Raw genomic sequence first — 27654 nt, forward strand, 5'->3', positions numbered from 1 at the left:
GATGGGCGGCGTGGAAGCTGTCCTGACCGGGTAAGATGGCGTTTGTGTGGATGTTGTTGCAATATGAGGAGTTGAGAACTTGAGACGAACCGGCCGATGGCACGGGAAGGACAGGGCCGCAAGGTGGTCAGTAGTCTGGCGTGGAGAAGGGATTCATTCGCCGACAGGGAAGCGCCGAGGCGGCGGCGCGGTAGCTTTCGGAGCAGAACAACGTTGTGAGAGGAACGAATGAACAAGGTTCTCCTTCATCCGTATGAGTTTCTTGCGGTATGGTATGGAAGTTTGGGCTAGACCAAGAGGCTGGAGATCCCTGACCAGACCGGGACCATTGGTAGGAGCGATATTGCTGGGATGACGGGGTCTAGAGTGTGAATAGACTCGTTGTGGACTTTGGACGGCATAGCCGGCGAAGTCGAATCGCAATGGACAATCCGCTGCTTGTCGTTGGTGGATGAGACGGAAAGATTGATGGAAGTTGGGGAAGACGAATTGTTCCACCACAGACGCTGCGTTCCACCGAGTTGCTTGACAAGAGCCAGAAGGGGGCAGAGGGGCAAGCCGGAGAGCTTGGCATGGGGCAGACAGACTGGGACTGGGACTAGGAGTCTACCATGGGACTAGGAGCTGGGGCCGGGGACTGGGAGGAGGAGGAGGAGGAGGAGGAGGAGGAGAAGCACGACGTTGGCTGATGGTTGTGGTCGTGGTGGTTGTGGTACCGCTGCTGCTATTGCTGCTACGGCTTGGCTTTGCTGCCGTTTCTCAGATGCTCCTGCACGTCTCTGGAGTCTTGCCAGGGGTGTTGGTCCCAAGGAAGACGCCTGCTCTTTGCTGACTGGATGCCCGGGGCCACAGGAAGGAAAGCTTGGGTCCCGGTGGTCAACGAACGAAAGAAGCAAGTATTGGTTGTGCCGATGTTCCTGACTTGAGGCGAGGCGAGGCAAGCTAAGGTACACACTCCCTGCCTGCGTTTAGATGGGATAATGAGGCCGAGCTGGAAGTGCTGGACTGGCCCTCGATGGGATTCAGTTGCAGGCCGGCTAGAACACCGTCCAACGATGATCCTGTTCCAAGACAAGTAAGGCTCGATGTGAATCTGTATCTGGCAGTTCGGGGGGGAATTCCTTTCCCTCTGTTGATGGTCCTGTTGTTGTCGTTACTGCTGAGGGTGTGGACAGGAGGGAGCCGCCTCAACTCAAGACACCTGGTAAGGGGAAAGCTACGTTGCTTCTCAAAGCTGCGAGGTACCTGATGGTCGTCTACGATGAAGAGACATTTGGGACAAGCACGCGAGTTGAAGAGGAAGTTGGAGATGTGCGGGACCCGAGTACTCCTGGCCCTGGGCCTGGGGACCTGTAATGGCGACTCGTGCATACCAAAATGGTGGGGTAAATGGGGAAAGCATGGGGGAGCGCCATCCCTTGTGGGTTCCTTGAGACTCTGACAAGTCGAGGTAACTGCTGGTCAGTGGCTGTAATTCCCCCTGAAGAGCAACTTGGCTGGGGAGAGTTGGGGAGAGTTTGGGAAGGGGAGAAGGAGGAGGGGAGAAGGGGGAGGGGAGGAGGGGGTGGGGGGGGTGCTCCCCCGAGCTGTCTGGTCGCCGCAAAGATTTGCCGCATTTTCCCTATTTCCGGGATTTAAATGTCAAAGATTCTCCGCCAATCACACGATGCTCCGTCCACGCCATTCGGGACGACTTGGCACCGTTAGTGTGCCGCTGGGAGGGAAGGGAAACTCCTTTGCATGGTTCAAGGATTCCTCACATACTCTCACACACACCTCTCTCACACCTCTCACCATGGAAGTTACGAATACCGCTACAACCTGCATCTCTCTGTCTCTAGAGAAGAGCATCACCTCATCTCAACCCTCACAGGGCAGGGCAAGCCGCAAATGCACCAAACAACAGATGTACCTCGTCAGACTACCCGCCAATGATCATGTTTGACCGGCTTGGCTCACCTGTCACAACCTGTACATGAGCATATAGCGCTACCTTGGCCTTAACTTTATCGGCGTCCAGACTGTACCATTATCTTCAAGCCATCGGTCTCATTTACGACAAACCTCCATGCCTCTTCGATGTGTAGTTGCAGCCGAGCAAAAGAGAGATCTTCCGCGGCCCATGTCGCTTACCGCACAAATGTCAAGCCTTCATGTCGCCTTTATCCCTTAGCCTGAAAGCGGCAGAGTTCACCTCTCCCGACTTGCATGGTCTTGGTATTACTTACTTACAAGTTACACTTTGAACATTTCGGCCAAATTTGCCAAATCTGTCTCTCTTGAGAACCAGTGGTCTATGTGCGGCCGCCTTTACTCTGCACTTCGTACGTAACTTCGTCCTAGATATTCTCCACCTGCTGGATCGTCAATTCATGAAACAATTGCTGGTCCTTGAGGAGAAGTCACGCAGCTGTTGCTGATGAGTCAAACAAACCCCTTCTCGGGCCAGTTCCGGTCTCTATCTAGCGTTGTAACTTGTCTCTGAACGAACGGCTTGTGCCTTTGACGGAGATCGCTCCTTCTGGGGAAACAAATTGTGGAAACACAATCGGCAAATATTTGATTGGGCCCCGCCTCTTTCAATACGATATCCTCGGGATCGCCAGCCGTTGACCACACCTCCTGCTAACAACCGCCGTGTCGTTGGGCGACCTTTCTGGAAGCTCGCCAACCTGCTGCAGATGGCTAAAGATGGACGGTAACCCTTCATTCCCTTGGCGTACGGATAGACCAGACCAGCCCAAACCAGCCCATCTAACAAGAACGGTTCAGCTCCAGGAAAGCCACAGCCGCTCCGGGGCGCAAAACCGGTCCCCGCATCATGGACCAGTCTCCAGAACCACCCTCCGTCTACCGCGTCTTCGGTCCTACAACCACTGCAACCGGCATAGCCGCTGCTGCAGATGCCAATGTGCGCTCGGAGAAATAAAAGCACCCTTACTTAGCACAAGCTTATCTGCCCGTCCAACAATCACACGTTGGTCGGTTTGGCAAAGGTATCAACTCCGAGAGGTCCACGATGGCCTAAAAGGTGGAACCTGGCAAGCTTCCTGTGGCCCACCCCTCATTCATCTCACTCATTCGCAAAGTTTCCTTCAAATTGATTCCATCGCTTCGAAACTCGAAAGTCACATCATCCAGGTGGGCTCATAATATCGTGTCTTGACGACAATTCGTGGATATGAGTGAATCGACTTCCGGCTCCCGCGAGTGTGGGGCCTCGAGCCCCCGTCCTCGCCTTCTTCCGAGCATCCCAACACGAAGCCAAGGGTTTCGAGGTCTAGATCCATTTCTCGAGGGTTTCAACTTTTCAACTCCTCGTCAGCTTCGACCCTTTGCTCCAAGAAACAAATTTCTTGGCAATCAATCGGAAGCACATCGTGATCCAACGCGGTCAACAACCTATTACAACTTCATTGGTGCAGAATCATCTCTCGCCGGGTTCGCAATCGTCGACGAGCTCCGTTGGTGGAGAAACATAGATACGGTGCCAAGGTGGAGCATCTCCCTCGAGATATGTAGGCCAAGACTCCCAGCACGAAAAGAACATAAGAAGCGAAGCAGATCAGTTCATCTGGCCGTTTTCGATTTCTATGACAGACAACTACCGACGCCAAGGATAGAACCGGCCCGGATATGCGGGTTTCGTAACTTTTTTATGAAAAGCAATGCAGAGCTTCAGAAGTCGAGATGCCATTGAATCGCAGGCTGGACTGCTACTCGGATACCACATTGAGAACGAAAGACGACAGCCGGCATGACGACAATGTTGCAGGACAATATGAAGATGCCTCAAAAGAAAAGGGAGATTCTTTTGGCAACATCATGACAACATACACGCCAACGTCACACGATCAACCCAAGCACGACAAGCACCGAGCCCCCATTCGACAGTCAGCATTCAGACCATATGTAACCCACTATCGATGAATCGACAATGTTTGCCTCTCGCGTCACCAGTGCTGGTCTTGGGTCTGGACTCCTGTTATCAGGGCCGAGGTATCGGAAGAGTGACGGCGTGCTGTCTTCCGACTTACCCGTGCAACTCGCCCAACCCAACCGGACAACCTTCGCACACTTTGATAATGAGCCCGTCGAGTACACGCCTCCGTTCCCTCCTCGCAGTAATTGGCAATTCGTTTTCCTTCTTCTTCACCGACGAGAATAAATCGTCGACCACGGAGCGCTTCTTTGCTCAAGACATGCCCCGCCTTGGTCCAGTGTTAGCGACGGCAGGTCGACCACAACGAATCTCATCCACAGCACTTTGCGTGTCAAAGGCAGCATCACGTCCCGTGTTGAAGACTGGCACTTGGGTCCTCAAGCCAGCACGCATAGTCAAATGGGCCCGGTGTAAACATTATCATGCCGACTCTGATGCCTTCAGACGCCTGCGCCAGAGCCTAGTGACCACTCGATGGTACGAGGCCTGCAGAGTTTGGAGGAGGTCTATGCTTCCAGTAACCTGCGAAAGAAGAGCAAAGACTCAACAGTGATTCAGCGGTCCTAATGAATTTGATAAATCCTGGCTGCATGTGAACTTCGGTCTTTCATCGCCAGAATCCCTTCTATTCTAAGATGCGTCTCCTAGCGGCGAAACGTCATGCCCCTCGATGAGGAAGTCTCGTACCGATCAGATGCAGACCGCTCCTGTGATTCTACTCTAAGCAAGACTACCCAGACGCAAAGACTGATACTCGTCTCTGTTCAGCGAGTGGAAGCAAGGAGGATATGTCTCGTCCTGTTATATAAACATCTCGCCTCTGCTGTATTTCCAGACTAATATACAAGCCAACCCCATCTTGGAGAACGTCAAAGACTTCGGCAAAACAATTATATCAAAATGGCGGTGCCACATGGCAGTGCCTACATGTATGATGCAACATCCAACGCTCAAAACATCACTCACTACGCCCCATGCGATATGCTATAGCCGAGCCCTCCGCCATGGGATGCTCCCCATCCGTTCACTACGCCTCCCCGACGCCCTCGTTCTCCATGACCGTAGCCCTCGCCTCAGTCTCATCATCTACCTCCTTCCCACCAACAGGGCTCCTCCACCCCGTACTCGCCTGACACAAAATCGCAACGACCGCCAACGCCGCCGCAGCCCGCCACGTGCCCCTCGAGGCACCGGCATAGTGCTCCACCGCGATCTCGTGCTCGGCGGGACTTAGCCCGCCGTGGAACACCAGCGCGGGACTCCCAATGAGCTTCGTGATGAGCTCCTCCCGCCCCTCCGCCAGCCGCTCGCCGCCATCCAGCTCCGTGAAGCTGGCGACCAGACCCGAGCGCAGGAGGCGATAAAACACGCCGCCGCCAATGGCGGTCCCGAAACTGCCTCCGAACCCGCGGAACGTGCCGAGTAGCGACGTCGAGATGAAGTGCTCGTCCGGATGGCTGAGGTGCAGCAGGTGCGCGAGGGTATAATTCAGCGTTGCGCCCGTAGCGAGGCCGTTGAGCACGACGGCCAGCACGAATACCGCAAACGGCGAGGTCTCGGTGGCCACGAGTGAGAGGCCAAACATGGTGGCCGCGAAGCACGTCAGGCTGATGACGGAGGGCGACCAGAAGGCGCCGTTGCGGCGGACGTGCAGCCAGCCGACGATGAGGCCGCCGGAGCCGAAGCCGATGTTGGTGGGGATGAGGATGGAGCCCGCGATGGCGGGGGCGTAGCCGCGGACGGCGAGGACGAAGATTGGGGTGTAGTAGAGCAGGGTCCAGCGGATGGACATGAAGAGCAGCTGGGCGGTGCAGGAGAGCAGGACGCCCCTGGAGGAGAGGACGGAGATTGGGATGATGGGGTCCGTGACGAGTTTGAATTCGATGAGGATGAAGAGTAAGAGGGAAACGGCTGAGAGGAGTAGGGATAGGGGGTTGATGTCGCCCGAGAGGCCGTAGAGGAAGAGGACGATGGTTAACACCTGCAAGAGTGTTAGCTACCGGTAAAGTATCTTGTGAAGTGATTAAATCTTAAGGGGAGACCACTCACCAGCATGAAAGCACCAGCGTAGTCGATGTGAGCCAGCTTTTGGAGAGCCGACTTGCCTCTGGTCTTGTGATCCGAGCTGAAGTTATTCGGGATGCTCAAGAAAGCACCAATGCCGGCGAGGAGTCCGAGAGGGGTTTGGACACCAAACAGAGCTCTCTGTATACCCATGTTAGCTCTCAGTCCTTTTTTTTTCTCATCGAGACGGTCACGAGAAAGTTTCACGAACCCATCCAATAACGGGCAACAGTGCGCCGTACACGACAGCGCCAAACGACAACCCGATTGTGAAGCCTGCATTCACCAGTCCGACAAACACGCCCCTCCTCTTCTTCCCCACGAGCTCGAGCACCAGGATGACGGACAGCGTCATGATGCCCGCGCCTCCCATGCCCGTCAGGATTCTGCCGGCGATGAAGACCCAGAAGGAGGGCGCCTGCGAGGTGACGACGCCGCCGAGGCCGAAGAAGCCGCCCAGCCAGAGCACGAGGATGCGGGGCGAGAAGATGGTGGCCAGGCGCCCGAACAGGGGCGCCAGCGAGGCCATGCTGATGAGGTAGGAGCTGGTGAACCACATTGCGTGCGAGTAGGCGTTGAGGTCCTCGGCGACGATGGACTGCGTCATTGTCATACCGGATGTGTTTGATGCTGTGGTGCATAAGTCAGTTCCTTTTGTACTTGTCTTGTGATACATGTTGGTCCTAAGACGAACCTTGGAGGAAGATGAGAATCCAGGTACTCAACATCAAGACGGCAGCTCGCGTCTTGCTGATGGACTGCTTAGGCCCGTCATCGTCGTTGTCGTCGTCCGAATCCCGGTCTTGGCGGCTATCGGCCGGCGACCCGTTGCGGAGGGTCCGAGAAGACGTCTCCGAGTTGAGCAGCGTCGTCGTCTCGGTGGCATCGGGGAACGAAGAGGTCCCGGTCCTCTCGGCGTCAGCTTCAGAGGCGACATGTTGTTGCCGGTTGCGGAGATTCGACGGCTCTTCTACCGCCGCCATTGTTTGATCGTCACCGGCCAAAATGCCTAAGGTCTTTGTCGGGCACACACTGCGTTCGGAGCCGGTGTCGTTGCCATTCAGCTCTTTTCCCCACGCTTCAACTTAATTCTCGAGGTTTGCTATTGCCGAGACTATTTTGAGTTGAGGTAAGGTAAAGGTATTGAAGGAACTAAGAGATGAACATGAACAATGCAAGTAAAGACTGAAAGGCATCAAACAACCTCTCTTTCTCTCCGTGTGTCCCTGTAGCGGATTTTGGCCCTAGTCTGACCTTGAGGTACCGTCACATGAACATGAGTGCATGTGAGAGATACTAGAGGCAGTTGAGTAGTAGCGTCCGTCCTGTCAAGCTGTTGAGGTCGGTTTTACTATATCTGGCAACAGCAAGCTTGGTAATCCAGCTCCGAGCTTCGCTCCCCTGCCTTTTCCCCATTGCTCGATTCATTGCTCGCAGGAAAACGTCACAGTTGGGCGGTTCGGCGAAGCAGAGTGACAGGGCCCTACCCGGGTTGTAGCCAACTCTGCCCCGCTTTTGCCGGCTAACGGCTCGCGCTTCGCTCCCGGCCTCTCCAGCCTCCTCTATTCGCTAACAGCACCAGCCTTCGCCAGCTTTGACGTACTTCTTCCAGTTCGTGATATGATAAGCAAGTTTTGTATCAGGTAGATAGATTAATTGTACGAGACCAGCTCAATTTCTCTTATCGTGCATACCTATCTATCAGCCGCGTTCCTCCGATCCGCTTCGTAACCATCTCCGTCTTTGGATGTCAGCTGGACTCGGGTAGGCCCATCTCCGGCCTATGCGTCCGATGTCTCTATTCGTCGGGATATGTTACGGAATAGTGCCGATACTGACGTCGAAGTTTTGCGGTCTTACAAAGTCGGCTTTCTGTCGCTCAGTGTGTAAACCTTGGACGTAGCCGGAGGAGTTATGCCGGGTAGGTCCGAAATATGTACGGCTTAGATGACACCACAGAACTTAGCATTAGTGAGTTCGTGCGCCTCAACTTCAGAATATTCAAGCAATCCATAATCGCTAAGAGTACCTGCTCTGCAAATTAGGCAGTAGGAAAAAGTAAAGCGCGGTAGCCGAAGGTACGCCGCGGTCTCGTGTGTTGAGATGCGAGGAAGGGCGTGAACCACTTCAGCACATGAACCCCTCATACCTTAATCATCATAATCGCCACTATCCTTCTTTTACTTAATTGGTCCTCGTTCGTATCGAAAGTCAATAGGACCATAAAGCGACAAGTTCCGGGATTGGGAAACATGTAAACAATAGAAAGACGTGGGCCGAAATCAAAGAACATGAGAAAAACGAGAAACAACACCAGTCTGGTCAGCACTTGTTTGAAAACGACGCGGACCGCATAGCTTTCCAAGGAGATCATGAGCTTGGGCACGCTATCGATGCCATTGAGATTTTCATCAGAGTCGTGTCTCTGGAGCATTCGCTCGGCCGGATGGATCAATGCCTACCTAGTACCTTACCTACCTCATAGAAATTTAAAGTAGCCATCCCTTCATACTTAATCATTCTTGCCTGCTAGGCGCACTCAGAGACTTCTACCCATATGTAGTCTTGATTATTATTTTTCACTCATTTTTCTCACAACAGAGGATTACGTGGAGTAGGTGGCTTGTGTTGAGGTTTGGTTGAACGTAGAGCTAGGCATGCTGGTGAACTTTTGTGCAATGTTCAAGTCAACTAATTCGTTAGAGAACTTGAAAATTCAGCTGTCACATGTCTTCATCTCATGGCATACCTGAGCTATCGCTGGTCCTGCCTGCCTTGAACGATTTGACAATAGAAGTTTGCCAGCATTTAGTGAAGGTTACGGGTGTTCAACATCATATGGAAACTAGAATTATCTCGTGATTCACGGCACTTTCAAAGGCACAATTATGCAAATGGTGCCGTCTCAGCTTTTATAGTAAGCTCATTTCTCAAATAGGATATTGTAAAGTAGAAGACAAAGCAAAAGTCCCGTCCGTCGAGCTACCCAAACGCCGTTACCAAACCTCCAAAACGCCTCGACACCAGCGTGCCCTCATTGTCTCTCCCAAGTTACGAACAGCACATCAACCCTAGAACAATCTCGTTGGGTATCCTATGGGCATCATATCGAAAGGGGCCGGCATGCTCCATGTCAAGCCGACCGCGATGTGGTAAGCCATGCTGTTCATAGAGCTGCCACGTTGGTTTCCGAAGGCGTCCTCGCTCTGTGACTTGCGCGTACCGGGCGACTGCTTCTTGTTTCTTGAAGAAGAGTGAGAGTCCTCCTCCGAAGCCTTGCTCTCCGAGCTTTGAGGACTGCGCTGCGACCGCGAAAGACGCCGAATCCTGAAGCGGGTCTTCAGAGACCGCTTCCGTGGGAGACACTCTGTCGGAGACGAAGAGGTATACTCTTCGTCGGGATCGAGTAGTGGTCTAACCTCCAACTCTGATACCTCCACCAAGGACGCCTTCTCCTCGAGCAGCTTTTCGTCCACATCGAAGCTCTTCCATCTCTGATCACCACCATCTTGAGATGTACGCGCCATCTGTCGGATAGTCAGTCGCTGGATATATTGCGTTGCTAGGAAAGAAGGAACCACTCAGTGTACTGACCGTCTGCGATTGAGAACGCTGAGAGCGCTTGAGAGACCTGACAGGCAAGCCTTGCTTCAAGGGTGTCGCGGGTCTCGAAGATATGACCTTACTCGGTCGCCAGCGCGGCAAACCGTGATACCAAGCTGACCGACGCTGCCCGCCGACGATATGCACCGGAGACTGAGGAAGTGTGCAGACGTGCATCTCAGTCTTTTGATTACGCCAGAACTTAGCGGGGTGTGTAATCTGAGCGTCGAGATAGACGAAGGGGCGCACGTATAGGCTGAATTATATACCTTCCTGTGTACCCGGATGAGAAGCAGTGAATGAGTGAGAGTGCTTGTATAGACGACTATCCCGCGGGTCCGGCGGATTTTCTTCCATGCTTTCCATAAAAGACAAGGAAATAAGGCAAGGTGAGGTGCCGGCCACACTGGAAAGTTACACCCCATTGGATCCAACCTTCCCGGCATACTCCCGTAGGCTCCGTGGATTCACGGACGGCCGACGGCCACCGCTGTTGCGCCGAACCATCGTCGCTCATGTTCAGCACTACGCAGTAAAGGAAATCGGATCCCGGGAGAAGCTACCTTACCTGTGGGTGCACACTTCAAGCGCCTTCCCGCCTGCATTCGGCGGCGGGGGTAAAGGTGAAAGTTTGGAAGGGGGGGAAGTTCCCCATGTCCGCGTCTTCTCGCTGATTCGGGATGGTTGCGAATAAGCTTCCCGCAAACTGAAAAAGATGGCATGTAGCAATCCCAACTTGACGAAAGCGACGGCGACGGCCGTCAGACCGGAGCCCGCTTCTAGCAAGTAGAGTCATGGACTCGGGGAATAAGCTTCAATAAGGAATCGTGGGATTGCGACTACGAGATGAGCCGGAGGTGACGAAAATTAGGTCTTGTTTATACTTCTGGCTCAACGCAATAGCTATTCCTTGGCGTACAAAGACTAAACGTTGCCGCCAACTTCCTTTTTTTTTCCCTAATCCTGAACGCCTACGCCGTCGATTACTTCCCATGGTATATCCCAGAGTGTATGTATGCGTGTACAGCAAACCATGCAAGAAAGCACGAGGGAAAAAAATAACAACAAGAAGAAGACCTTTTACGGTAGGTCGTCCACGTAACCAAGCGTGTCCCTATGTTCGTCGCAGACTCTCGCAAACTCTAGCAAAAGTCTCCAGACATACAGACGCATGTCCTCGCGCCTGAGCACCTTGTCCCCCCACTCCTTTCCCTGCTCGGCGATCCATCGCGCCGCGTCGTCACCTTTGCTCTTCTTTCCCAGTACCTTGTGGACGCCCCATCCCCGAGACTCATCGTCATCGTCGCCATCCGTGAAGAAGTCGAGGACGCCGTACAGGTCCTGAAAGGTATTGTCTAGCGGCACAAAGTGCATCCACGGCGTAAGCCGGTCGTCGTGCCACTCAGCATACACCGTCGCCTTGAGAGGCACGCTCGTCGACAGCATAAACGCCCTGAACCGCCCGCTGAAGCTATACCCATCCGCATCGGGCAGGAACTTGCTCACAAACTGCTCTGCCATGGGCGTGCCGTTGACGACGGATAGGTGCGGCGCCAGCCAGTCGCACTCCCTGCGCCGGTCGTCGCTTGGCCCGCACAGGAGGTGCGTGAACCCGGCATCCGCGAACCGGGATAGGAACGCGCCGAGCCCCCTTGCGCGGCGGCGCTTGGTGTTGTAGCGTTCCACGGGGGGCATGTCAAAGGTCATGGCCCGGACGTCGTTGGCTTCCATGCCGCTTACGGTGGTTCCGTTCAGCATCTCCACCAGGCGCTGGCGGTGGAAGTGCATCCAGTTATCCGACTGCGCGAGACCTCCCGAGCCGACGCCGCGCCAGACGAGGCGGTCGCGCTTCTCTGGCCACGCGGGGCCGCGGACGTTGCCGCCGGTGTAAGTTGGGTCGTCGGAGAGGTACATGGCGCCCGGGATGAGTATGTCCGAGTTGACGCGGAGTTTCGAGCCCCCGAAGAGGGGGATCAGGTCCTTTGTGGTATTGACATTGAGCGGCTCGACAAAGGTCCCGTGGAGTGAGCGGAGGTGTGGCTGTACACACGGATCCATGGAGCTCGAAAAGTTCTGGACGTAGCCTTGGCGAGCAAAGGGCGCCGTCCAGGAGTATGGCAAGGTTGGCGGGAGGGAGAGGTCTGTCGCCGCGGGTACGTTCTTGGCTGGGGCATCCGAGGGGCAGGCCTCTCGAACGAGATCCCAATATTTGCGCCGGTCGCCGCTGGTCCATTTCGCAGAAGAAGCAAAGTTGCCTTGAGCCGCATCTACACCCGCCAAGCTCTGGAACACACTCGTGGCCTTGTTCTTCGTGGGCATGGTCCTCTTCTTCTCCTCCTTTGCGACGTATTTCTCCATATCCTTGCGCGGCACCAAGATTCGAGGCTCTTGCATGTAGTTGATGGGCATGTCCACGTCCGGCAGATGTTTCGCGAACTCAGCCACCAGAGCCCTCCATAGCTCGAGCCATGGTTCCTTTCCTTCCTCGTTTCCATGACCAGCCGCAATACCATTTCGTACTCTGACAGTATGATCACCGGCATTGGCTTGCTTCGTGATGGTCTTGGGCTCGAGGGCCCAAAACGGCCTGAGGTCGTCGTAGATCCGGTCGAAAAAGTCTTCTACGACAATCGCATCCGTGTCCATGGCGCTGCGGAACCATTCCTGGAATCCCGGCGGCGGATGTCTGCCCCGTCGCTCTCGATAGCGTTGCGCCGCATTATGAAGCGTGCGACTTCGTTTCTGGAGCACTGCCGCTTGTTTCGTTCGCGCGTCGTGAATCAGCCAGTCGATCGGGTTCGTGTCGGCGTTGCTGGCGTTGAAAGGGTATTTGAAGTAGTCTATCGCGGCGCCGTCGGTGAACTTGATCCGGGAAGCGCTGCTGCTGATCGTGTCGCGGTACATGTAGGTGCTCGTCAAAATAAGAGTCAGAATGAAGACGGCCAGCACGCCCTTGAGCAATGGCTTGGCCGAGCTGGGCGGCGGACGGTTGGCCCTCCACGCCATTGCGACAACCCAGATTTTCTCGCACTCTGAAGTACACGAAGAATGGGTCAGGTCATTGGTGTTGTCTTTCGCACAACTGATAGCCCATTCTGAAATCGAGGGTTAGCGCGCCTGGAAGTTCTCGAAGAACATCGACCCGCAAACCTCGTTCGAGAACAAGTCAGATGCTATTTTGCCGTGCGAATAGTATTCGTAAATAGAATACGCGGCGCCGGAGCCCCTTTCCCATCGAAGCAGCGAGACTGGACGACACCCCGGTTCACTGACGTGGGGAACATTTTGCTTGGTGGGGGAGATTGCACCGAGCCACTTTAACTGAGCCAGGCCGGACGGTGTGAGCCTTAGCTGGACGAAAATTGAAAACCAATTCATATCGATAATACAGGGCTGTAAGTGAACAGAGTTGTCTGGCGATGTTGTATGTCACATGGTTGTTGACAAGGTGAACAAAGGTCGAGGAAACTTTCTGGGTTCAAAGGCACGGATCTGCGACCCCGCTGTCCGCAAATGATCACTGCAAGTTCACCGAGCTGGCTTGGCACGGCCCCCGTTCCAACGCCTCAAGACAGTTGGGACTGAGCTGAGCCGTTGTACTCCATAACATATCGAAAGAATCATATAATGATTGTCATGGTCGATGGAGATCAAGCCATGTCTTAATGAGATCTCAAGCCTTGTTCTCCATCGGCCATGTGTCGTTGGTTCCTGAAAGTATGTTGGCGTTATCAGCATCTCTGGCACTTTCCATCTCCATCTATCTTATTTGAAATGGTTCTGCTTCAACGGCGAAACCAGCCAACCTCTCTCAACGAATGAGATAGTATCCGGCTCTTCCATGAATTATAAAACTGATTGAGACGATGGTTTCTTCTCTTTCCTTCATATCGACGGCATGCTTCATGAGATTACAAGGCATGAAACCTCTTCCTTGCTCTACGCGATCGATATTAATAGAACAGAAAAACAAACTTTTCAATATTTGACAAGACCGAAAACCTCAGCTCTTATAGTCCTTGATCTAGTACGACTGCGGGCATCTACAAAATATGTAGCTCTCGCCGACTCATCAATGGCCGTTTAAAGAGATGGAAGTGCGCATCTCTTATGGACTTTTAAAGTGCATCTCAAAACAGAGGCTCCTCCTTATCAGATGCCAACAGATAGACATTATCCCATTGTCCAATCACTTTTAATTAAAACCACACCCACCATCTCGAAGCACGCGACTCAGTTCCCTTTCTTCGGCCGCTGCCCGAAGTCCATCAAGAATGACGCTGTCCATCTGCACAGATACGGATCCCTTCCTTCGGCATTACACGGGATGGCCTAATTCAGGGTCCACAATCTATCCGCATCGAACATTACGTCATTCCAGTGGGTTCGACGCAACTCAAATCTTGACCCTCTACTCTCGATTTGAGTCTTGACGACGTTTAGGTACGCACTCACGTGGCACTTCAGGAGTGGAAACGTGAGTAGTGAAGCTATTCGTGTCAAAGTTGATCCATCGAGTATCGGACTGATAGGAATATGGATGAATTCATGATGTAAATGTGTTTCTCGTTGTCTCATCTTTCTAGCTGCAGTCTCAAGCGCAGCTGCAGTCAATGCCCATGTGCAACTGTGCCTCAACTCTCGCTATGCTGTCTTTCTCATCTATCCATGCTTCGAAGATGGTAATGTCAAGCTAGATGGCGCTGTGTATCTCGTCTCTGTTCCTCCTCTTTCACTTGTCGTTTGACCGGATATCCAACGCCTTTCTCGTCTAATGATACAAATAACCCTCTCGCCCGATGCTTCCCTTTGTTTTGCTGTCTCAACTCCGTGTCGTACAACCAAGCGGACCAGTAGGTGTCGCAGCGTACTGTAATCATACAAAATCCCAATCGCAATGCTTATAGAAGAAAATGAAAGTTTGTAAGCTAGTTCAGATGCGCCTCTCGGTTGTGTGACTCGACGGGCTTGGCGGCATGTCGACCACAGCGGTGCGGGTTCTTGGGGGACTTGATATAGCAAGTGTCTGTGGCTTCCCCAGAAGGCAGAGGGCCGTACTTTTGGGTGACGGTGCAGTACTCCAGGTTGGGGCCCATCCATTCTTTGAGATGGCGATGCAGCTCGCAGCGGGAGATTCCACATTTCCGGCAGTACACTTGACCCTTGACGCGCATGCGCTCGAGGTCGTGAGCGTGCTCCTTGAAAGCCTCTGGAGGAGGCGCGGCGGAGTCATGGTAGATGAGGGGACCGGCGAAGCGCCATGCCCATTCCAGGTCGTTGGGCCCGTTGCGCCGGGACGTGAGAGGCACCGGACCGTGCATGCGTCGGTGGATGTCGTAAAAGTGGCTGTTGGTTAGGCCGAAGCAGGTGCTGTCGATGGGGTCGAGGTGATCGAAGATGGCGTAGTGAAGCTCCGCGGGGAGGTCGAAAATGTCCATTCGAGCCGAAGGGCGGTGGATGCGCGCCGGCGGCTCGTAGTCCATGACTGAGTAGGAACGGCGAGGAGGCGGCAACGGAGGTCGGCGGATCTGAGGCGGTTGAGGAGCGTTCCTCATATCCTGCATCGGAAGCTCAGATTGCTCTGGAACAGAGGCAATGGCATGCCTCTCTACAGCTTCGTGCTGGGTTGAGGGAGGTGCGGGATACGGAGAGGCCGCGGCTGGGGGCGTGGGGCTACCCTGAGCTGATGCCACGGGAGAGTCGGTGATGGACCAGCCGCGACGAGGAGTGCGCCAGCCGGCGCGCTTCTTGCTGAGCTCATCGATCATAACCTGACGTTCCTCACGGGTCATCATCTTATTTTCCTGACGAGAGGCGAGATTGGTTGCGAGTAAGAGACGGGCAACGGAGGCGACGTGGTCGGCAGAGTCTTGAGACTGCTGAGGTTGACCATTCTGGGCGAGGCCCGAGGAAAGTACTTCAACCATCGTGAAGAGGGGGCCCTTGTGTAACGGCGGTGTGTTGTCCTTGGAGTTTTGTCGTCGGTGGCCCGAGCTGGGCTATTATCCGACGATGTGTGTGGTATGAAAGTGAGCGGGGTTAGAGGCGGCCAACCAAGTTGAAAGCTTGGTGTCTCGTGAGATGGATGGGGTTTCGTTTCCGTTGATGCGGTAGAGGATCACCTATCAGTGGTGAGGGGAAACGACGTCGTCGATGAGGAGGGTAGTAGTTGTCTCGTCGTATTCAGGCTGAGAGGAGGGAGGATCAATAGTCTTCGGCTCACTTGTGGGTTGCGAGTCGAGTGAGTATACTGTGTTTTCAGGTAATAGCAATATTGTGGCTGGGAGGGCCAATGTTGGATGGCGGTAGTTGTTGTTGCGAGTGGGAATGCCTCAATAGCAAGTTCATGAGGCGAGAATAGGGTCTTTGATCAAGGGCCCAGGGGAGGAGTTCATTAGATATATAAGGGTACGTCAACGGCAAGAAAAAGAAGTGACAGGACCCCGATGAGGTAGTGTCTAGTGCAGATCAGTCGAAGTGCTTCTCTTTTGGAAGAGGAAGAGAAGAGACGGGAAAAGACAAGGAAGAAGGGGAAAAAGGGTCTCAGGGTGTGTGCTGTGCGTAAGGTAAGTGGTGTGATGGAGCCAGCACCGGACGGGAAAGGCGATGTTTGGCCGTCGCGACGTCCAGACCGACGGAGCCAACTAAGTCGCAGGTACAAGCTCCAAAGGAGGAGGATATGTCGGCCGATGGCAGGCCAGATTAGCGGGCTGATATTTTGGGGGTCCTTGTTACACTCCAGTGTACGCTATGCATGGATTGGAGAGCCATACGCCATGGTGGCCAAGTCACGCACCTCCAGCTGTCTACGATTCTCCCGGCTCAGCGCCTTTTCTCTGTCCAGTCAGAGCCAGTGTCTCCCCTGATAACCTAGCGGATAGTGCGATGGATGGGACGTAGGAACGCTAGGAGGGGTTGCTGGTCCCTTGGTCTCGTTCGTCTGTACGTTTATTGTCCTCGATGACTTCCTATTGGTGCCGGGAGGGAACATGGCAGAAACAAAAACGGGGAAATTCGGTCATTGGTATCCTCGCGCGAATCATGAAAATGCCATGGAACTCGTCCATCTCGCTTCCAGCAACTCTTTGAGGACCACAGAAACTAAGAGGTAATCTGGGATATCTCGCAGATTTCAAACAGAAAACACTGGAGATCAACTGAACGGACCGAAAGCCAACCCCCAGCTGAAAGCCTGAAAGAGGAGGGCGTAAAGGGGTCTTTGCCTGCTAACGCAGTACGCAACGGTCTCTTGCAAGCGCAACACCCAAAGTACCCGGTACCTGAGCCCGGCTACTTTCGTCATAAGGCAAGAGTAGCGCGGTTCAGGGTGCCGCAGACCAGGAAGCCACTGACTGAAGGAGGAAGGCATCTAAGGTAGAACGTTCCACCGTCGTCACTTCCGACAGACACAACGCTCGGCAGCTCGGAAAAGCGAGAAAGTGTTGCGAATCACCTCACCTTCTGCCTACATCCAATCCGTACTCATGAATCTAACAGAACAACTGACAACGACCCTCCATCACCCCTCGTTTCTCCCCGCTTGGCGCTTCCGTGTCTTGGTCTTGATTGACCAACCAGAGCCTCCAAGCATGACGCATCCAAGGGAACAACGACGAGGGCACGAGGGTTGGCGCAGGACGCTACTCGTTGATAGGTCGTGTTCCAGTCCTCGAGGATTCTGGAATTGGCCAGACGTTGAGAGCACACATAGGAACCGACCAACTACCTCAAGGCACACTTTGAAAAGTTACAACCAGCGGCCGCCCAACCCAACGGGTAAGGCTACTCGCCTGAAGGGACTTTTGCACTCCCGAATCAGTGATATAAGTCGTTGACTGATGCCTCGTTCACACTTTAACCCATGCGAGATTATCATGGCGAATGGTGTCCATCAGTCGAGAATGATGAATCTCCCAGGCCAACTGACCTTTGGATCATGATCTTTCTACAGCCGCCAAGAAGCTCCCTTCGCATGGCCAGCAAGGCTACCGCTCCCGCTGCAACACACCGGCAGCCTGCACAACGGGAATCAATGGCCCCATGACCATCCAGCATCGGCCGAGTGAGGCTGTTGTTACACTGCCAATCGCACGGCACTCGTACAGTAGTCTGTGATCTATCAGATCAGGACAGTGAGCACACGCCTGCTTGCCATGCTAGCTCGCCCGTCTGCCCGTCTCTATCTATGCATCCGTATCCGTAGGTATATGCCTTCTTGAGTCTTTCTAGACTCGGCCGTTGTTGCATCAATCCTACTCAGCCAGACCGCCATTGAGAAAGGAAGAGAAGCCAAAAGCAGGGCATCCCGTCCCTCTCAGGGATCGACGTCGTCATGGCTGCTGCATTCGCTGCACCACCCGCAGGTGTCCCCCAAGATTTGTGGAGTTGAGCAAAAGAGCGGTGGCGAAATGGTTGATGATTGCAGCGTAAAGGGACTTCGAACTTCATGCGTGCGCAGTACTGGCCGGCCATTCATCTCCTGATTGTCTCCGCGTCTCAATGCTCACTGATCACTTTATCTGATTCCCCCGGCTTCTCTCCAATGGGCCACTGGGGAAAACCGAGCCTCTGGGGAATGTCTTGAAAGGGTATCCCGACGCATGACATATCATTCGGAGAGGCAGTAATCTTACATGTACATGTCAAAATGCCATCGTTCCCTTCGAAGGGCCCAAGATAAACGGAACGACTAACAAGACTGAGAAGGAATACAAAAAGAGAAGAGAACTCGCCAGAGTCTGCCTAATCAGAATTAAGAAATAATCAGAGATACCCTCCTGCTCATGAATCCGATATTGTAGTGACGTTACTACAAATCCTCCGCCCCCCACGGTCCCCTCCCGCGCCCGCTCCCGCCGTCGGCGCTCACCGATCAGGCCAGGGCAGCCGGCTTACGTTGTGAGCCGTCATCCAAGAACCTCATTGCAGAGCTGTCAGACGGGCATGATCTGATCTCTGGCCGCTCCCTACCGATTCCAGCAGCCGCGAGTGTTCCTGCGAAAGCTCAAACCGCGTCATGAAATGATGAAATTGAAAACTACGCCGCATCCCTACTTGCGTATGTCAAGGCAAGTCACAGCGACACGGCCGGGCAGCTCCTGTGATATAACCAAGGAATCTATCTCCAAGGTACCTACATATCTATTGAGACAGGACCAGATACTTCAATCACACCCAACCCTGACAGCTTCCTCGTGATATAAAACCATCTCCGCTACCGGCGCAAGCTCGTTCTCGCCGAAGAGGGTGTACGACAACGTCTTTTCAAAGGACCTGTCCGTCCCAACAATTTCCGAGTGGTATTCCCGACTCGCGTGCTTGTGTAACCTTCAAACTTTTTATCTTCATTCTTCTTCTTCTTTTCATTCTGCAACCTTTTTCGTTGACAACAAGCTTTTCCTTAGAAAGTGCCTGGCCCAGACTTGTCGGTGTTTGCCATGGCACCAAAAACTCTGCGAACGCTCACCCCGAAAGGCGGGCGAAAAAAAGTTGAGAGAGAAAAGTATTTGAAGCTCGTTCGTCAACGTCGCCGGATTGGCAAGCAGGTTCGGATGCTAGTGTAGGTGGATGCATCGTTGGAAAAAAAGAAAAAGATCACCAGGGTCCAGTGCCTTTTCTCTCTCTAGTGGGTGAGAGAACCTAGACCTTGCCGCCGCCTGAGCAGTATGCCATCAAGAAGGGAAACCAGTGTCTTTTCTACCGTACGGGCTACTGTTAGTGATTGACCGAATCCGTAGCTCCAGTTCCATGGCCAACTTTGCCGCCTATGTGTAGATGCCGTATGATAGCTTAACTCGCAGTAGACGTCAGCGATTCATTTTGGCGATAGACCTTCTTGGCTGTATGCTATCGTGACATATTCACGGGCTGTCAGGTTCCACGGGTTTGGTGTTCTTATGTAGTAGGTAGCTGTACCCGAGTAGCCTGCCACACACCATACTATTAACTGCAATATTGGCATGGCTCGGATCTTATAGACTCTAGGCAAAAGCTAAGAGATGCATAACAATGACATCTCCAATTGCAAGGATGCTACCTCGAGTCGTGCAATGCAGTGCCGTACCACCTAACAACGACTCAACAAATAAATAAACAAGGCCATTGTCATTTGTTACAAGCCTGGGGCGCGAGTTTTGTGGTATTGCATGTATTCTCATCAGAAAAAAAAGAACTCCGGCTATTTTTGATGGTTTGGGGACAAAAGCAACTCAAACACATCAATAGACCTTGCGCAAACCCATTCGCCGTATATGCCTGCTTGACCTGGCGAGGTTCAAACCCAAGAGAGTGAACTTCCTCCTCATCCAGGGTATGATGTCCTGCGTCCTGGTCGCCAGGCCGCTTTCATTATGCCCCATTTCTGGGCCTTCCATGCGCTGACCCAGCTTCCAATCAGGCTCTGATTCTTGCGAATGGGCCCATGTCGTTTGTCGTTTTGGAGAAGCACACGAGGACAAGAGGGGATGCAAACCTCAGCACGCTGGGTTCGAGTGTCCTCCCACTGTTTCTATCCTCGAGCACTGAGCCTTACATCCATCATCGCTTAGATGGCGACCCAGATGAGCATGATCACGACGTCCATGCCCTTGCCCTCGCCGCCGTCGTACTTGTAGGACCACATGCCGTCCTTCTTCTCGTCCCAGTAGGCACCGGTGGCGGAGTGCATGCCGCGGCGGCCGACGTGGGGCTTGCCGTCGGTGGCGGTCGCATCGGCGCTCGTGGAGACGGAGGGCTCCTCCTCCTTGACGGAGGTGCCCTTGGACTTGTTGAGAGAGGATGTCGGGACGAGGTGCTGGACGATGGTCGAGTTGCAGGCGAACTTGTATGCGGGTGCGGAGCCGCCTTGGGGTGTCGACTCAGAGATGACGGCCTTCAGGACGGAGGACTGACGAGGTTCGCGATGGTTAGTCCTTGGATCTCTGGGGGCGGGGTTGATGTTGAGGGGGGAGAGAGAACATACAATGATCTGAGAGTTCCATGTCTCGGTCTTAGCGTGATCGTAGAACTCAGCAGAGCCGATGGCTGATTGGCAAGCCTGTCAACGAGGCTGGGTCAGCGGGCTGTTTCCTAATGTTTTGGCGACGTTGTGGACGGTGTCGCATGGGCAGCTTACATCCGTAGCAATCTGCTTAAGGCGGTTGAAGGCGACGGGCTGTCAAGATCGAGTCAGTAGGCGGTCCATTGAGATCTTAGCGTGGGGGAAGTCGACATACGGGAGTCGCTGTCGTAGGGGCGGCGGGAGCAGACATTGTGATCGGATGTTTTGTTTGGGGAAAGGAGAGAGAGAGGTGTTGTATTGTTCCAAGGCTTGATGCGCTTGCTAGTTTCGTTGTATATGAGGTTGCCTGGGCGTAGGAGGTGTGGGAGTGTTCTAGAGCGATTGTGCGAATATCTCGATTGTATGCAAGTGGTGAAGAGGTTGTGTTGACAGATCGGGACAAGACGACAGAGATGAGGCTCCTCCACAAAAAGTTACCGGTGTTGTGATGCCAGCCCGATTCGGCCGCCTCGCGTTGCATCGGCGGGCCGTGCTACAGCCAGGTGCGCGGGGCAACGAGAGATCACGTGGCTCTAGCTGATGTCTCACTCCAGCCACAGCTTCTGTCATCTGCATGGTCCCTACTCCGTACTGAGATACCTTACCAAAGGTACTGAGGCTTGACCTCTCCAAGTGTGGCTTCCCCAATCACAATGCGATTGAATTGCACGTGTACCTTGCTGCAGAAGTTCGCAGGCAATTGACATGGATCTCGACTGTGGCTGGTGGGGAGGGAGCTCTAGCCATGCACGCCGTGCAGGCCTAGCGTCACAAGTCTGGCCTACGATGGAGCTTTTTTCTCAAGGAAGCGGCTTTTGAGGGGCTGGTCGGCCGCAGTACAGGTGCATTGTCTGTGGTCGTATCTGAACAAGCTTTCAAGCGGGTTCTCTCGGTTACAGATTCTCTCGTTCTCTCTTCTCCTCCTCTCTTTTCTCTCCATCTCCCTCACCTCCATCTCCGCATTATTTTTGTTGATATCCCTGATAGAGTTTTTACCAATTGTTCAGACCAGAAAACGAGACTGTAGAAGAGTAAGCAGTTGATATCGCGCGACTCGCTTCCACTTGCCGTCCCCTTGTCACGATAAACCCCGTTGCGATTCCGACGACTAGCCCGACGCGAGCCCGAGCTCTCCAACGACGCCTCAATTGGAATCCTCCAACGTCGCATTGCCATTCTCCTGAGGGATTCTAGGCATCGCTGTTGAGACACGCAGAACAAGAGGAGGAAACGGGCATCCGCGCGAGACAACGAAAGTACGGTCGACTGAACCTAATCAAGTTGCGATACAGAAACCCACGACCGCAAACCACGATACCTACCCTCGAGACAGTCCAGTCAGACACAGAAACTCACCATGTCTAGCCAACCTCTTCTCCAGACCGCTCCGGGTACGTGCAACTATGCCACCGTCCACCCCCGAGCAAGCATCAGATCAAGACAGAGAGAGGTCACTAACGAAGTCAAACACAACCAGGCAAGCGCATCGCTCTCCCTACGCGGGTCGAACCCAAGGTCTTCTTCGCCAACGAGCGCACATTTCTCTCCTGGCTCAACTTCACCGTCATCCTCGGTGCCCTCGCCATCGGCATGCTCAACTTTGGCGACCGCCCGGCCTTCATCAGCGCCTTCCTCTTCACCGGCGTCGCCATGCTCACCATGATCTACGCCCTGGCTACGTATCACTGGCGCGCGAAATCCATCCGCGTCCGCGGCCAGGCCGGCTTCGACGACCGCTTCGGCCCCACCTTCTTGGCCATCATCCTGCTGCTGGCCGTCGTCGTCAACTTTGTCCTGCGCATAACGTACTCGTCCAAGGAGGGAAAGCACTAAAAAGTATGATTGCATCTTGCACTCTACTCCTGGTGCCTGTTCGGAAGTCTGAGGACAAAGTTGGGAGGAAGGAGGGGCGAAAAACGGGAGGTATACCTAGGCGTTGACAGTTTGAGCCTAGCGAACCCGGGGAGGTGGCCTTTTTGCTAAAATGCTCAAGCCACGACAAAGTTGTGTGTGTGTATACGAGGAAGAATTGAGAGTTGGAAGCGGAGGATTTTCTGTCTTGAGAACAGGTTTGCATGGTTTTATAATTTGGCAGTTTTCTTATGTTTAGCTTAGGCGTACGCGAACAGAAAGCGGATGTTGAAGGTGTATAGTTGATAGGAAAAGCGAATGCATCGGAATAGGCGTCGGAAACATACCGAAAACACATCTACGCTGCGCACTTTCTACGGAAGTTTTTCACTAATATGTCATCACCAGATGGATACGTTTCACATGCATGTTCTGAGCATATGGAGAACTGGGTGCCTTGTTGGTTCTAAGACTCTTCCCGATGCTGTCTATTCATCCCATGTCGAAAGCTTTTGATATCGACCTTGCCCCGCCCGTTTTGGGTATCAAATGGTAGCCCACCCTTTCCTATGAACGCCTCTTGATGCAATGTACTGAAAAGCCCCGCCGTATCGTTGTTGGTTGCGTTACCAGCGACATCTCGCAACTCCCTTCCTCGAGAGCCTCTTGTTTATTTTCTCTTTCTGCTTCTGCCTTCGGATCCAACTCCTCCGTCCTCAAGCGACCCCCGTCGCAAGTTCTTAACTTCAGAGCGCCGTCGAGCTCGCCTTTGCGCCCGGCGCCGCGTTCGTCTGCGTCGTGATCCCGTCTCGAGCCTTGAGTTCCGGCATGGGCGCCAACGAAAGGAAGATGCTCAGCGACTTGGCCGCGCGCTTGACAGGCTGCGGCAGCACGGCTCTCTCGAAGCGGCTTCCCATGAACTCGAAATCGTCTTCCTCGTCCGAACCATCCCGTGTTCCGCCGCCCAGAACCGTCTCTTCCACGACGTCAGGTTTTGGCGGCAGCTCGTACATGAGGTTGTATTGATACCACTTGCCGCTCTCTTCCTCCTTCTCATCCACGCTCTTCTCCGCCGCCGCCGCCGCCACGATGCGCTTCACAGTTTCCACAATCGAAATCATCTTGGCGACCTCCCCCGGCCGCGCGTAGACGAGCACGGCGCGCTTCCTCGGATCGCCGTCGTCTTTGCGCAGGTGCTGCAACAGCCAGGTTACGCGCTTTTGGATCTTTGTCGAGGAGATGGTGAAGGCGGGGAGGACGTCGTATTTCGATCTGAGGTCCGCGAGGAGGGCTTCGTGCGAGGGGGGTAGAGGGGTCGTCGGGCCGTTGACACTTGCGCTCGAGCTTGCGCTTGCGCTTGTTGTCGGCGTCGTCTTGATTGTTTTGCTCTTTTTCTTTGAGACGGCGGCGGCGGCGGACAACTCGACTACTTCTGCCGTCGATGACTTTCGCTTCTTGTTGTCGCCCTTGGGCTGCATTACGGAGGGTTCAGCCATGGTCAGCCTTGATGAGGCCTCGAACCATAGCCAGACGCAGCGGCTCAATGACTTGAGGTGTGTGATGCGCCACGCGGGGTTTGAGTCTGGGGTTGAAATTGAAGCTCCAAGACAAGCGTTAAGATTTCACCCGATAAAAAAGTGTGGTTTGGATCTCTACAATCTTATCGGATTAGACGCTTGGACCATCCTTCGGAGCCGAGAGCCGGCGCAAAGCTGCGACGTTAAGATACCTTAGCAGCAGGACCCGTAGCTTCCTCTGATTGGATGACTTCTTTGATGCTCGACTTTTCGCCAAGTGCTCATCAGGAGCCATTCCAAAGTCTCACGACGACCTCTCAAGCCTCGGAACTTTGGAAGCAGGGCAACGTGCTTTCGAGATGGATCTGACATACTTTTATGACTAAGCGTTGGGCATTCGCAATACTTAAAGCAGCGACGTTTCCTCGCGATGGTCGGACACGAGCTCTCGCGCAAAGCCGGACCTGGACTAGCGTTCCGCGGAAGATGGAAGGGTCCACTGGACAGGGCGCCCATGCGCCGATGGTCTTTCCGTGGCTTCTCGACTTCACATGTTTGGCGTGGCCTGTGCGACTCGTCCGGCTCCTCTGCGAGGACGCCATTCTTTTGATTCGATGAATGGCAGTGCGCCATGTTGCGCCCTGTTCTGGTTGCAGTCTCTCGTAGGCCTGAACAAAGCGACTATCAGAATGATCAGGACATGCCCACCTGGACTATCTTCAGTCAGATGCCGGCGGACTGCAGAAAGCTTGCTTGGCACCTTGGATGGAAGGTCGAGCCTGAAAGGTTCGTAGGTTTACTGAATCATGAGGTTTGCGACATTTCGTCATCTAGCAGCTCCCAAAGTGGTCTGCGAAAGTTCTCCCCAAGATTTCCAAGCTTCCGAGGTGCAGCGTGGTAGCGTTCTGGCCGACCTGCACGACCTGCAGTGGTAACTGTGGTATTAATCCATTTCGCCAGGGAGCCCTCTTCGGAATCCCGGGATAAGGCCTGGAGAAGTGTCGTAGATGCCGTGAAAGGGCAGGGAGGCCCGGGGTTAAAGAGGAACTTATGCGGTTCTGACCTTGGACGCTGAGTCGGGGCGACTCGGCATCGTTACCGCTGGGTATCGTCGCAAGAGAGCGCTGATTCATTGGCTTATTCCAGCTCCTCAGTTGCAATATTGCTGGTGAAATTCTGGAGATCCTGGCTTGTCTGGTACCTCGCTAGCGATGCTCAGGTATCTGAAGCCAGAACGGGCTAAAGGCGAGCTGGGCAACGCCGGGTGGCGTGGCGTATTTTGAGCGGCGATCCATGTCTATCTGCATGTCGCACACACTCATCCCTCCATCCTCGTGCGAAGCCGGCACGCCGGCCGTCGTCGAGGCCACAGAGTAGGGCTCTAGAAGATGCATGGATGTGAGGCTTCAGAAGACGACGAGCAATCAAGGTGCTTCGATGATGCGTGAAGGGTTCTATGATGGGGCGACAGAAAGAAGACAAGAAGGAAAGCGGGACGAGAGAAGAGGCGATACACGGGCGCAAGGCGTTCCCTTGCTTCTCAGGGTGCATTTCCTCTTGTCATCCCACGTTGTGTTGTTGCGGTCTCGCCCGCGGCTTCACGTTGTGGGCGGCTTGATAAAAGTCTAGTCCTCATCCACGATGCTATTTGGAAAGGGGCGTAATGGAGTCGTCGTCTTCGTGGACGCTAGGCGCAGCTTCTTAGGCCAGCCGGAATGGCGAAGCTACGATCCAGACGAATGAGATCCGAGACTGCTGTCAGGTACGTGGGGAAGAGAGCGCGGCGGCGTGCTCGACAACGACGATGGTGAACAAATGAGATGCGTCGCCGAATGTTTGCATTCAACAAAGAGTGAGGGGCGGAAGTTGACTCATTTGAACAGTCACAGGCGGCGCCATACTTTGAGTTGCTCTTCCCGTTCGTCAACAAACATTGCAGGCACACTCTGGCCTTCCGAGATCATGTCCAACCCCGCGCCGTGGTTGAGGAACTTGTCGGCCAGAGAAAGGCATGTTGGTATGGGGAGGCATCCGACAAACAGCGGTTGGCGCAGTGGGAGGGAAAGAAAAAGAGGCCCGAACCCGAAGTCTTGGTGGAGTAAAGAACATTCCCACGCCTCCAGGTACTTTTAGCTCGTGCAGCGGCCGTCTCATGCCCCAAGGTACATGGCTGAGGCGTTTCTCGCACGGAACCAAAACAAGTCGGGACACACGCCATGAGCTTTCCCCGTCTTCTTCTCCTCACTAAGGAACCTTAGCCCATGCACGAAGTACCTATCCATAGTGCCGTATCGTACGGAGTACCTACTGGATCCATCTGCAGGCGGGCTGGATAAGACACATGTCGAAACCTTTACAAACAAAACACGATAATCAGTTGGATCGGCAAGAGAGACGTGTAATTTGGATCCTGGGCCAGATAGATAGCGACCGGCCAGTGATGATAGACAGCCCTGAGACTGCGCTTCCCATACGAAGTTGCATCGGCAACACCTTCACCCTCTTGATTGTCCTGTCCCCAGTAATAAGTTATACCGCCTGTCAGACTCTTGATTATCGCGAAAAAGGGGGATCCCTTTAATGAACCTCCACAATAGCTGCTGCTGTGCCCTTACCTTGTTTACCCGGCAGTATGTACGAAGTGCTGTCGTTGCCAGTTGGACGCGTCCACCTTTATCAATCCCGTTCTATTTTCGGGGCGGGCGAAACACGCATTGCAGCGTCGCCAGAAAGAACCCGGCTACTGCCTACGGGTTGTAAGAGACAGAAGTTCGGAAGGGCCCCCCGTCCGTCTCATCGTCCCATCAGATTTCCATCGGCCATACAGAATACGGGAGTTGGCACGCTGGCTGAATCCTCTGGGTTCTGGAAGAAAAAATGTGGAAGACGAGGCCAAACGCAGACACAGACGGGGACTTGGAAGGAACTGACGTCCCATCTCTCAAGTATTATCAGGGACTCGGACAGCATTATCCTCTGAGCGCATCGTTCTCTAACCAGTCTGTCCTCGTTTTCTTTGACAGCTTTGGAGTTCAGTGCGCATGCCGCTGCCGCTGCCGCTGCTCCTGCCGCTGTCTATTGTTGGTCGCCCGTTTTTTATTATCATCTGCGTCAGGACTTGCATCTGGCACACACATCTCAGGAGTCAGGCTGACAGAGAGACGTGAGAGAATACTACTTTGTAGAACAGTAGGACTGACTCTTGCTGCATCCCTTTCTGACGGTCGAACCGTCCGAGTGTCGATTAGGTGTCGAAGATTGGGTCTTGCTCTCCTGAGTCTTACCACAGCGCACACAACACCACCTCAGAAAGGTACTTTGTACTAAGTCTTGGGTGAGGAAGGAACCTTGAAGCAGACCCAAGGTAAGGTAGGGAAAGGGCACCGCCGTTCCTTCCCTGCTCAGTCTCCCCGTCGTATTGCACAACATCCCTGCATCTGTACACCTCCTTCCTTGAGGTTCCCTTCGCCTTCCATTCTTTTTTTCTTGTCCCTTCCCTGGCAGCCGGTTGTCTGTCTGTTCCTTCCTCTTCAGTTGCCCCCACACCTTGGGTCTGACCAGCCAGTCACCAAACTCACCAAACAAGCGCATTCCCTCGTTCCCTCTTTCTTTTTAGAAAACAAACCAATCAGCATCGC

The 27654-nt window shown here is 53.8% G+C and overlaps 11 protein-coding genes across 11 annotated transcripts; 4 read left to right on the forward strand and 7 right to left on the reverse strand.

Annotated features, from left to right (window-relative positions):
* The first annotated feature begins 3007 nt into the window (after positions 1–3007).
* BDP81DRAFT_83346 (uncharacterized protein) lies at positions 3008–3813 on the forward strand. Its single transcript, XM_060596355.1, has 2 exons — positions 3008–3031; positions 3090–3813. Exon 2 carries the CDS (start codon positions 3182–3184, stop codon positions 3698–3700), a length of 519 nt encoding a protein of 172 aa, XP_060450477.1. The 5' UTR covers positions 3008–3031; positions 3090–3181; the 3' UTR covers positions 3701–3813.
* On the forward strand, positions 3814–4733 carry BDP81DRAFT_83347 (uncharacterized protein). Its single transcript, XM_060596356.1, has one exon. It carries the CDS (start codon positions 3927–3929, stop codon positions 4494–4496), a length of 570 nt encoding a protein of 189 aa, XP_060450478.1. The 5' UTR covers positions 3814–3926; the 3' UTR covers positions 4497–4733.
* BDP81DRAFT_83354 (major facilitator superfamily transporter) lies at positions 4734–7146 on the reverse strand. The gene is made up of 4 exons (XM_060596357.1): positions 6702–7146; positions 6219–6637; positions 5993–6148; positions 4734–5924 (listed from the first exon to the last, which is right to left on the reverse strand). The coding sequence occupies exons 1-4, from the start codon at positions 6988–6990 to the stop codon at positions 4971–4973; spliced, it is 1818 nt and encodes a 605-aa protein (XP_060450479.1). The 5' UTR covers positions 6991–7146; the 3' UTR covers positions 4734–4970.
* A 1781-nt stretch (positions 7147–8927) lies between these two features.
* BDP81DRAFT_402532 (uncharacterized protein) lies at positions 8928–10106 on the reverse strand. The gene is made up of 2 exons (XM_060588847.1): positions 9602–10106; positions 8928–9534 (listed from the first exon to the last, which is right to left on the reverse strand). The coding sequence occupies exons 1-2, from the start codon at positions 9785–9787 to the stop codon at positions 9079–9081; spliced, it is 642 nt and encodes a 213-aa protein (XP_060450480.1). The 5' UTR covers positions 9788–10106; the 3' UTR covers positions 8928–9078.
* A 584-nt stretch (positions 10107–10690) lies between these two features.
* Positions 10691–12616, reverse strand: BDP81DRAFT_309137 (capsular associated protein; the record flags this gene model as incomplete). The annotated part of the gene is made up of 1 exon (XM_060583523.1): positions 10691–12616. One exon carries the CDS (start codon positions 12614–12616, stop codon positions 10691–10693), a length of 1926 nt encoding a protein of 641 aa, XP_060450481.1.
* Positions 12617–14538: 1922 nt separating this feature from the next.
* Positions 14539–15537, reverse strand: BDP81DRAFT_309069 (F-box domain-containing protein; the record flags this gene model as incomplete). Its single annotated transcript, XM_060583518.1, has 1 exon — positions 14539–15537. The coding sequence occupies one exon, from the start codon at positions 15535–15537 to the stop codon at positions 14539–14541; it is 999 nt and encodes a 332-aa protein (XP_060450482.1).
* Positions 15538–19898: 4361 nt separating this feature from the next.
* BDP81DRAFT_497189 (Tctex-1) lies at positions 19899–20859 on the reverse strand (the record flags this gene model as incomplete). The annotated part of the gene is made up of 4 exons (XM_060595445.1): positions 19899–20495; positions 20571–20645; positions 20724–20762; positions 20824–20859. The coding sequence occupies 4 exons, from the start codon at positions 20857–20859 to the stop codon at positions 20154–20156; spliced, it is 492 nt and encodes a 163-aa protein (XP_060450483.1). The 3' UTR covers positions 19899–20153.
* A 1146-nt stretch (positions 20860–22005) lies between these two features.
* BDP81DRAFT_307766 (uncharacterized protein) lies at positions 22006–22481 on the forward strand (the record flags this gene model as incomplete). The annotated part of the gene is made up of 2 exons (XM_060583386.1): positions 22006–22039; positions 22126–22481. 2 exons carry the CDS (start codon positions 22006–22008, stop codon positions 22479–22481), a joined length of 390 nt encoding a protein of 129 aa, XP_060450484.1.
* Positions 22482–22835: 354 nt separating this feature from the next.
* Positions 22836–23995, reverse strand: BDP81DRAFT_497199 (uncharacterized protein; the record flags this gene model as incomplete). Its single annotated transcript, XM_060595446.1, has 2 exons — positions 22836–23849; positions 23919–23995. 2 exons carry the CDS (start codon positions 23993–23995, stop codon positions 23246–23248), a joined length of 681 nt encoding a protein of 226 aa, XP_060450485.1. The 3' UTR covers positions 22836–23245.
* A 39-nt stretch (positions 23996–24034) lies between these two features.
* Positions 24035–24952, reverse strand: BDP81DRAFT_83451 (uncharacterized protein). Its single transcript, XM_060596359.1, has 2 exons — positions 24229–24952; positions 24035–24149 (listed from the first exon to the last, which is right to left on the reverse strand). The coding sequence occupies exon 1, from the start codon at positions 24647–24649 to the stop codon at positions 24230–24232; it is 420 nt and encodes a 139-aa protein (XP_060450486.1). The 5' UTR covers positions 24650–24952; the 3' UTR covers positions 24035–24149; position 24229.
* A 1612-nt stretch (positions 24953–26564) lies between these two features.
* Positions 26565–27432, forward strand: BDP81DRAFT_83421 (uncharacterized protein). The gene has a single exon (XM_060596358.1). It carries the CDS (start codon positions 26894–26896, stop codon positions 27341–27343), a length of 450 nt encoding a protein of 149 aa, XP_060450487.1. The 5' UTR covers positions 26565–26893; the 3' UTR covers positions 27344–27432.
* Positions 27433–27654: the final 222 nt, after the last annotated feature.

The sequence above is a fragment of the Colletotrichum phormii genome, assembly GCF_030913505.1.
Source record: "Colletotrichum phormii strain CBS 102054 chromosome Unknown BDP81scaffold_2, whole genome shotgun sequence".
NCBI classification, from domain to species: domain Eukaryota; kingdom Fungi; phylum Ascomycota; class Sordariomycetes; order Glomerellales; family Glomerellaceae; genus Colletotrichum; species Colletotrichum phormii.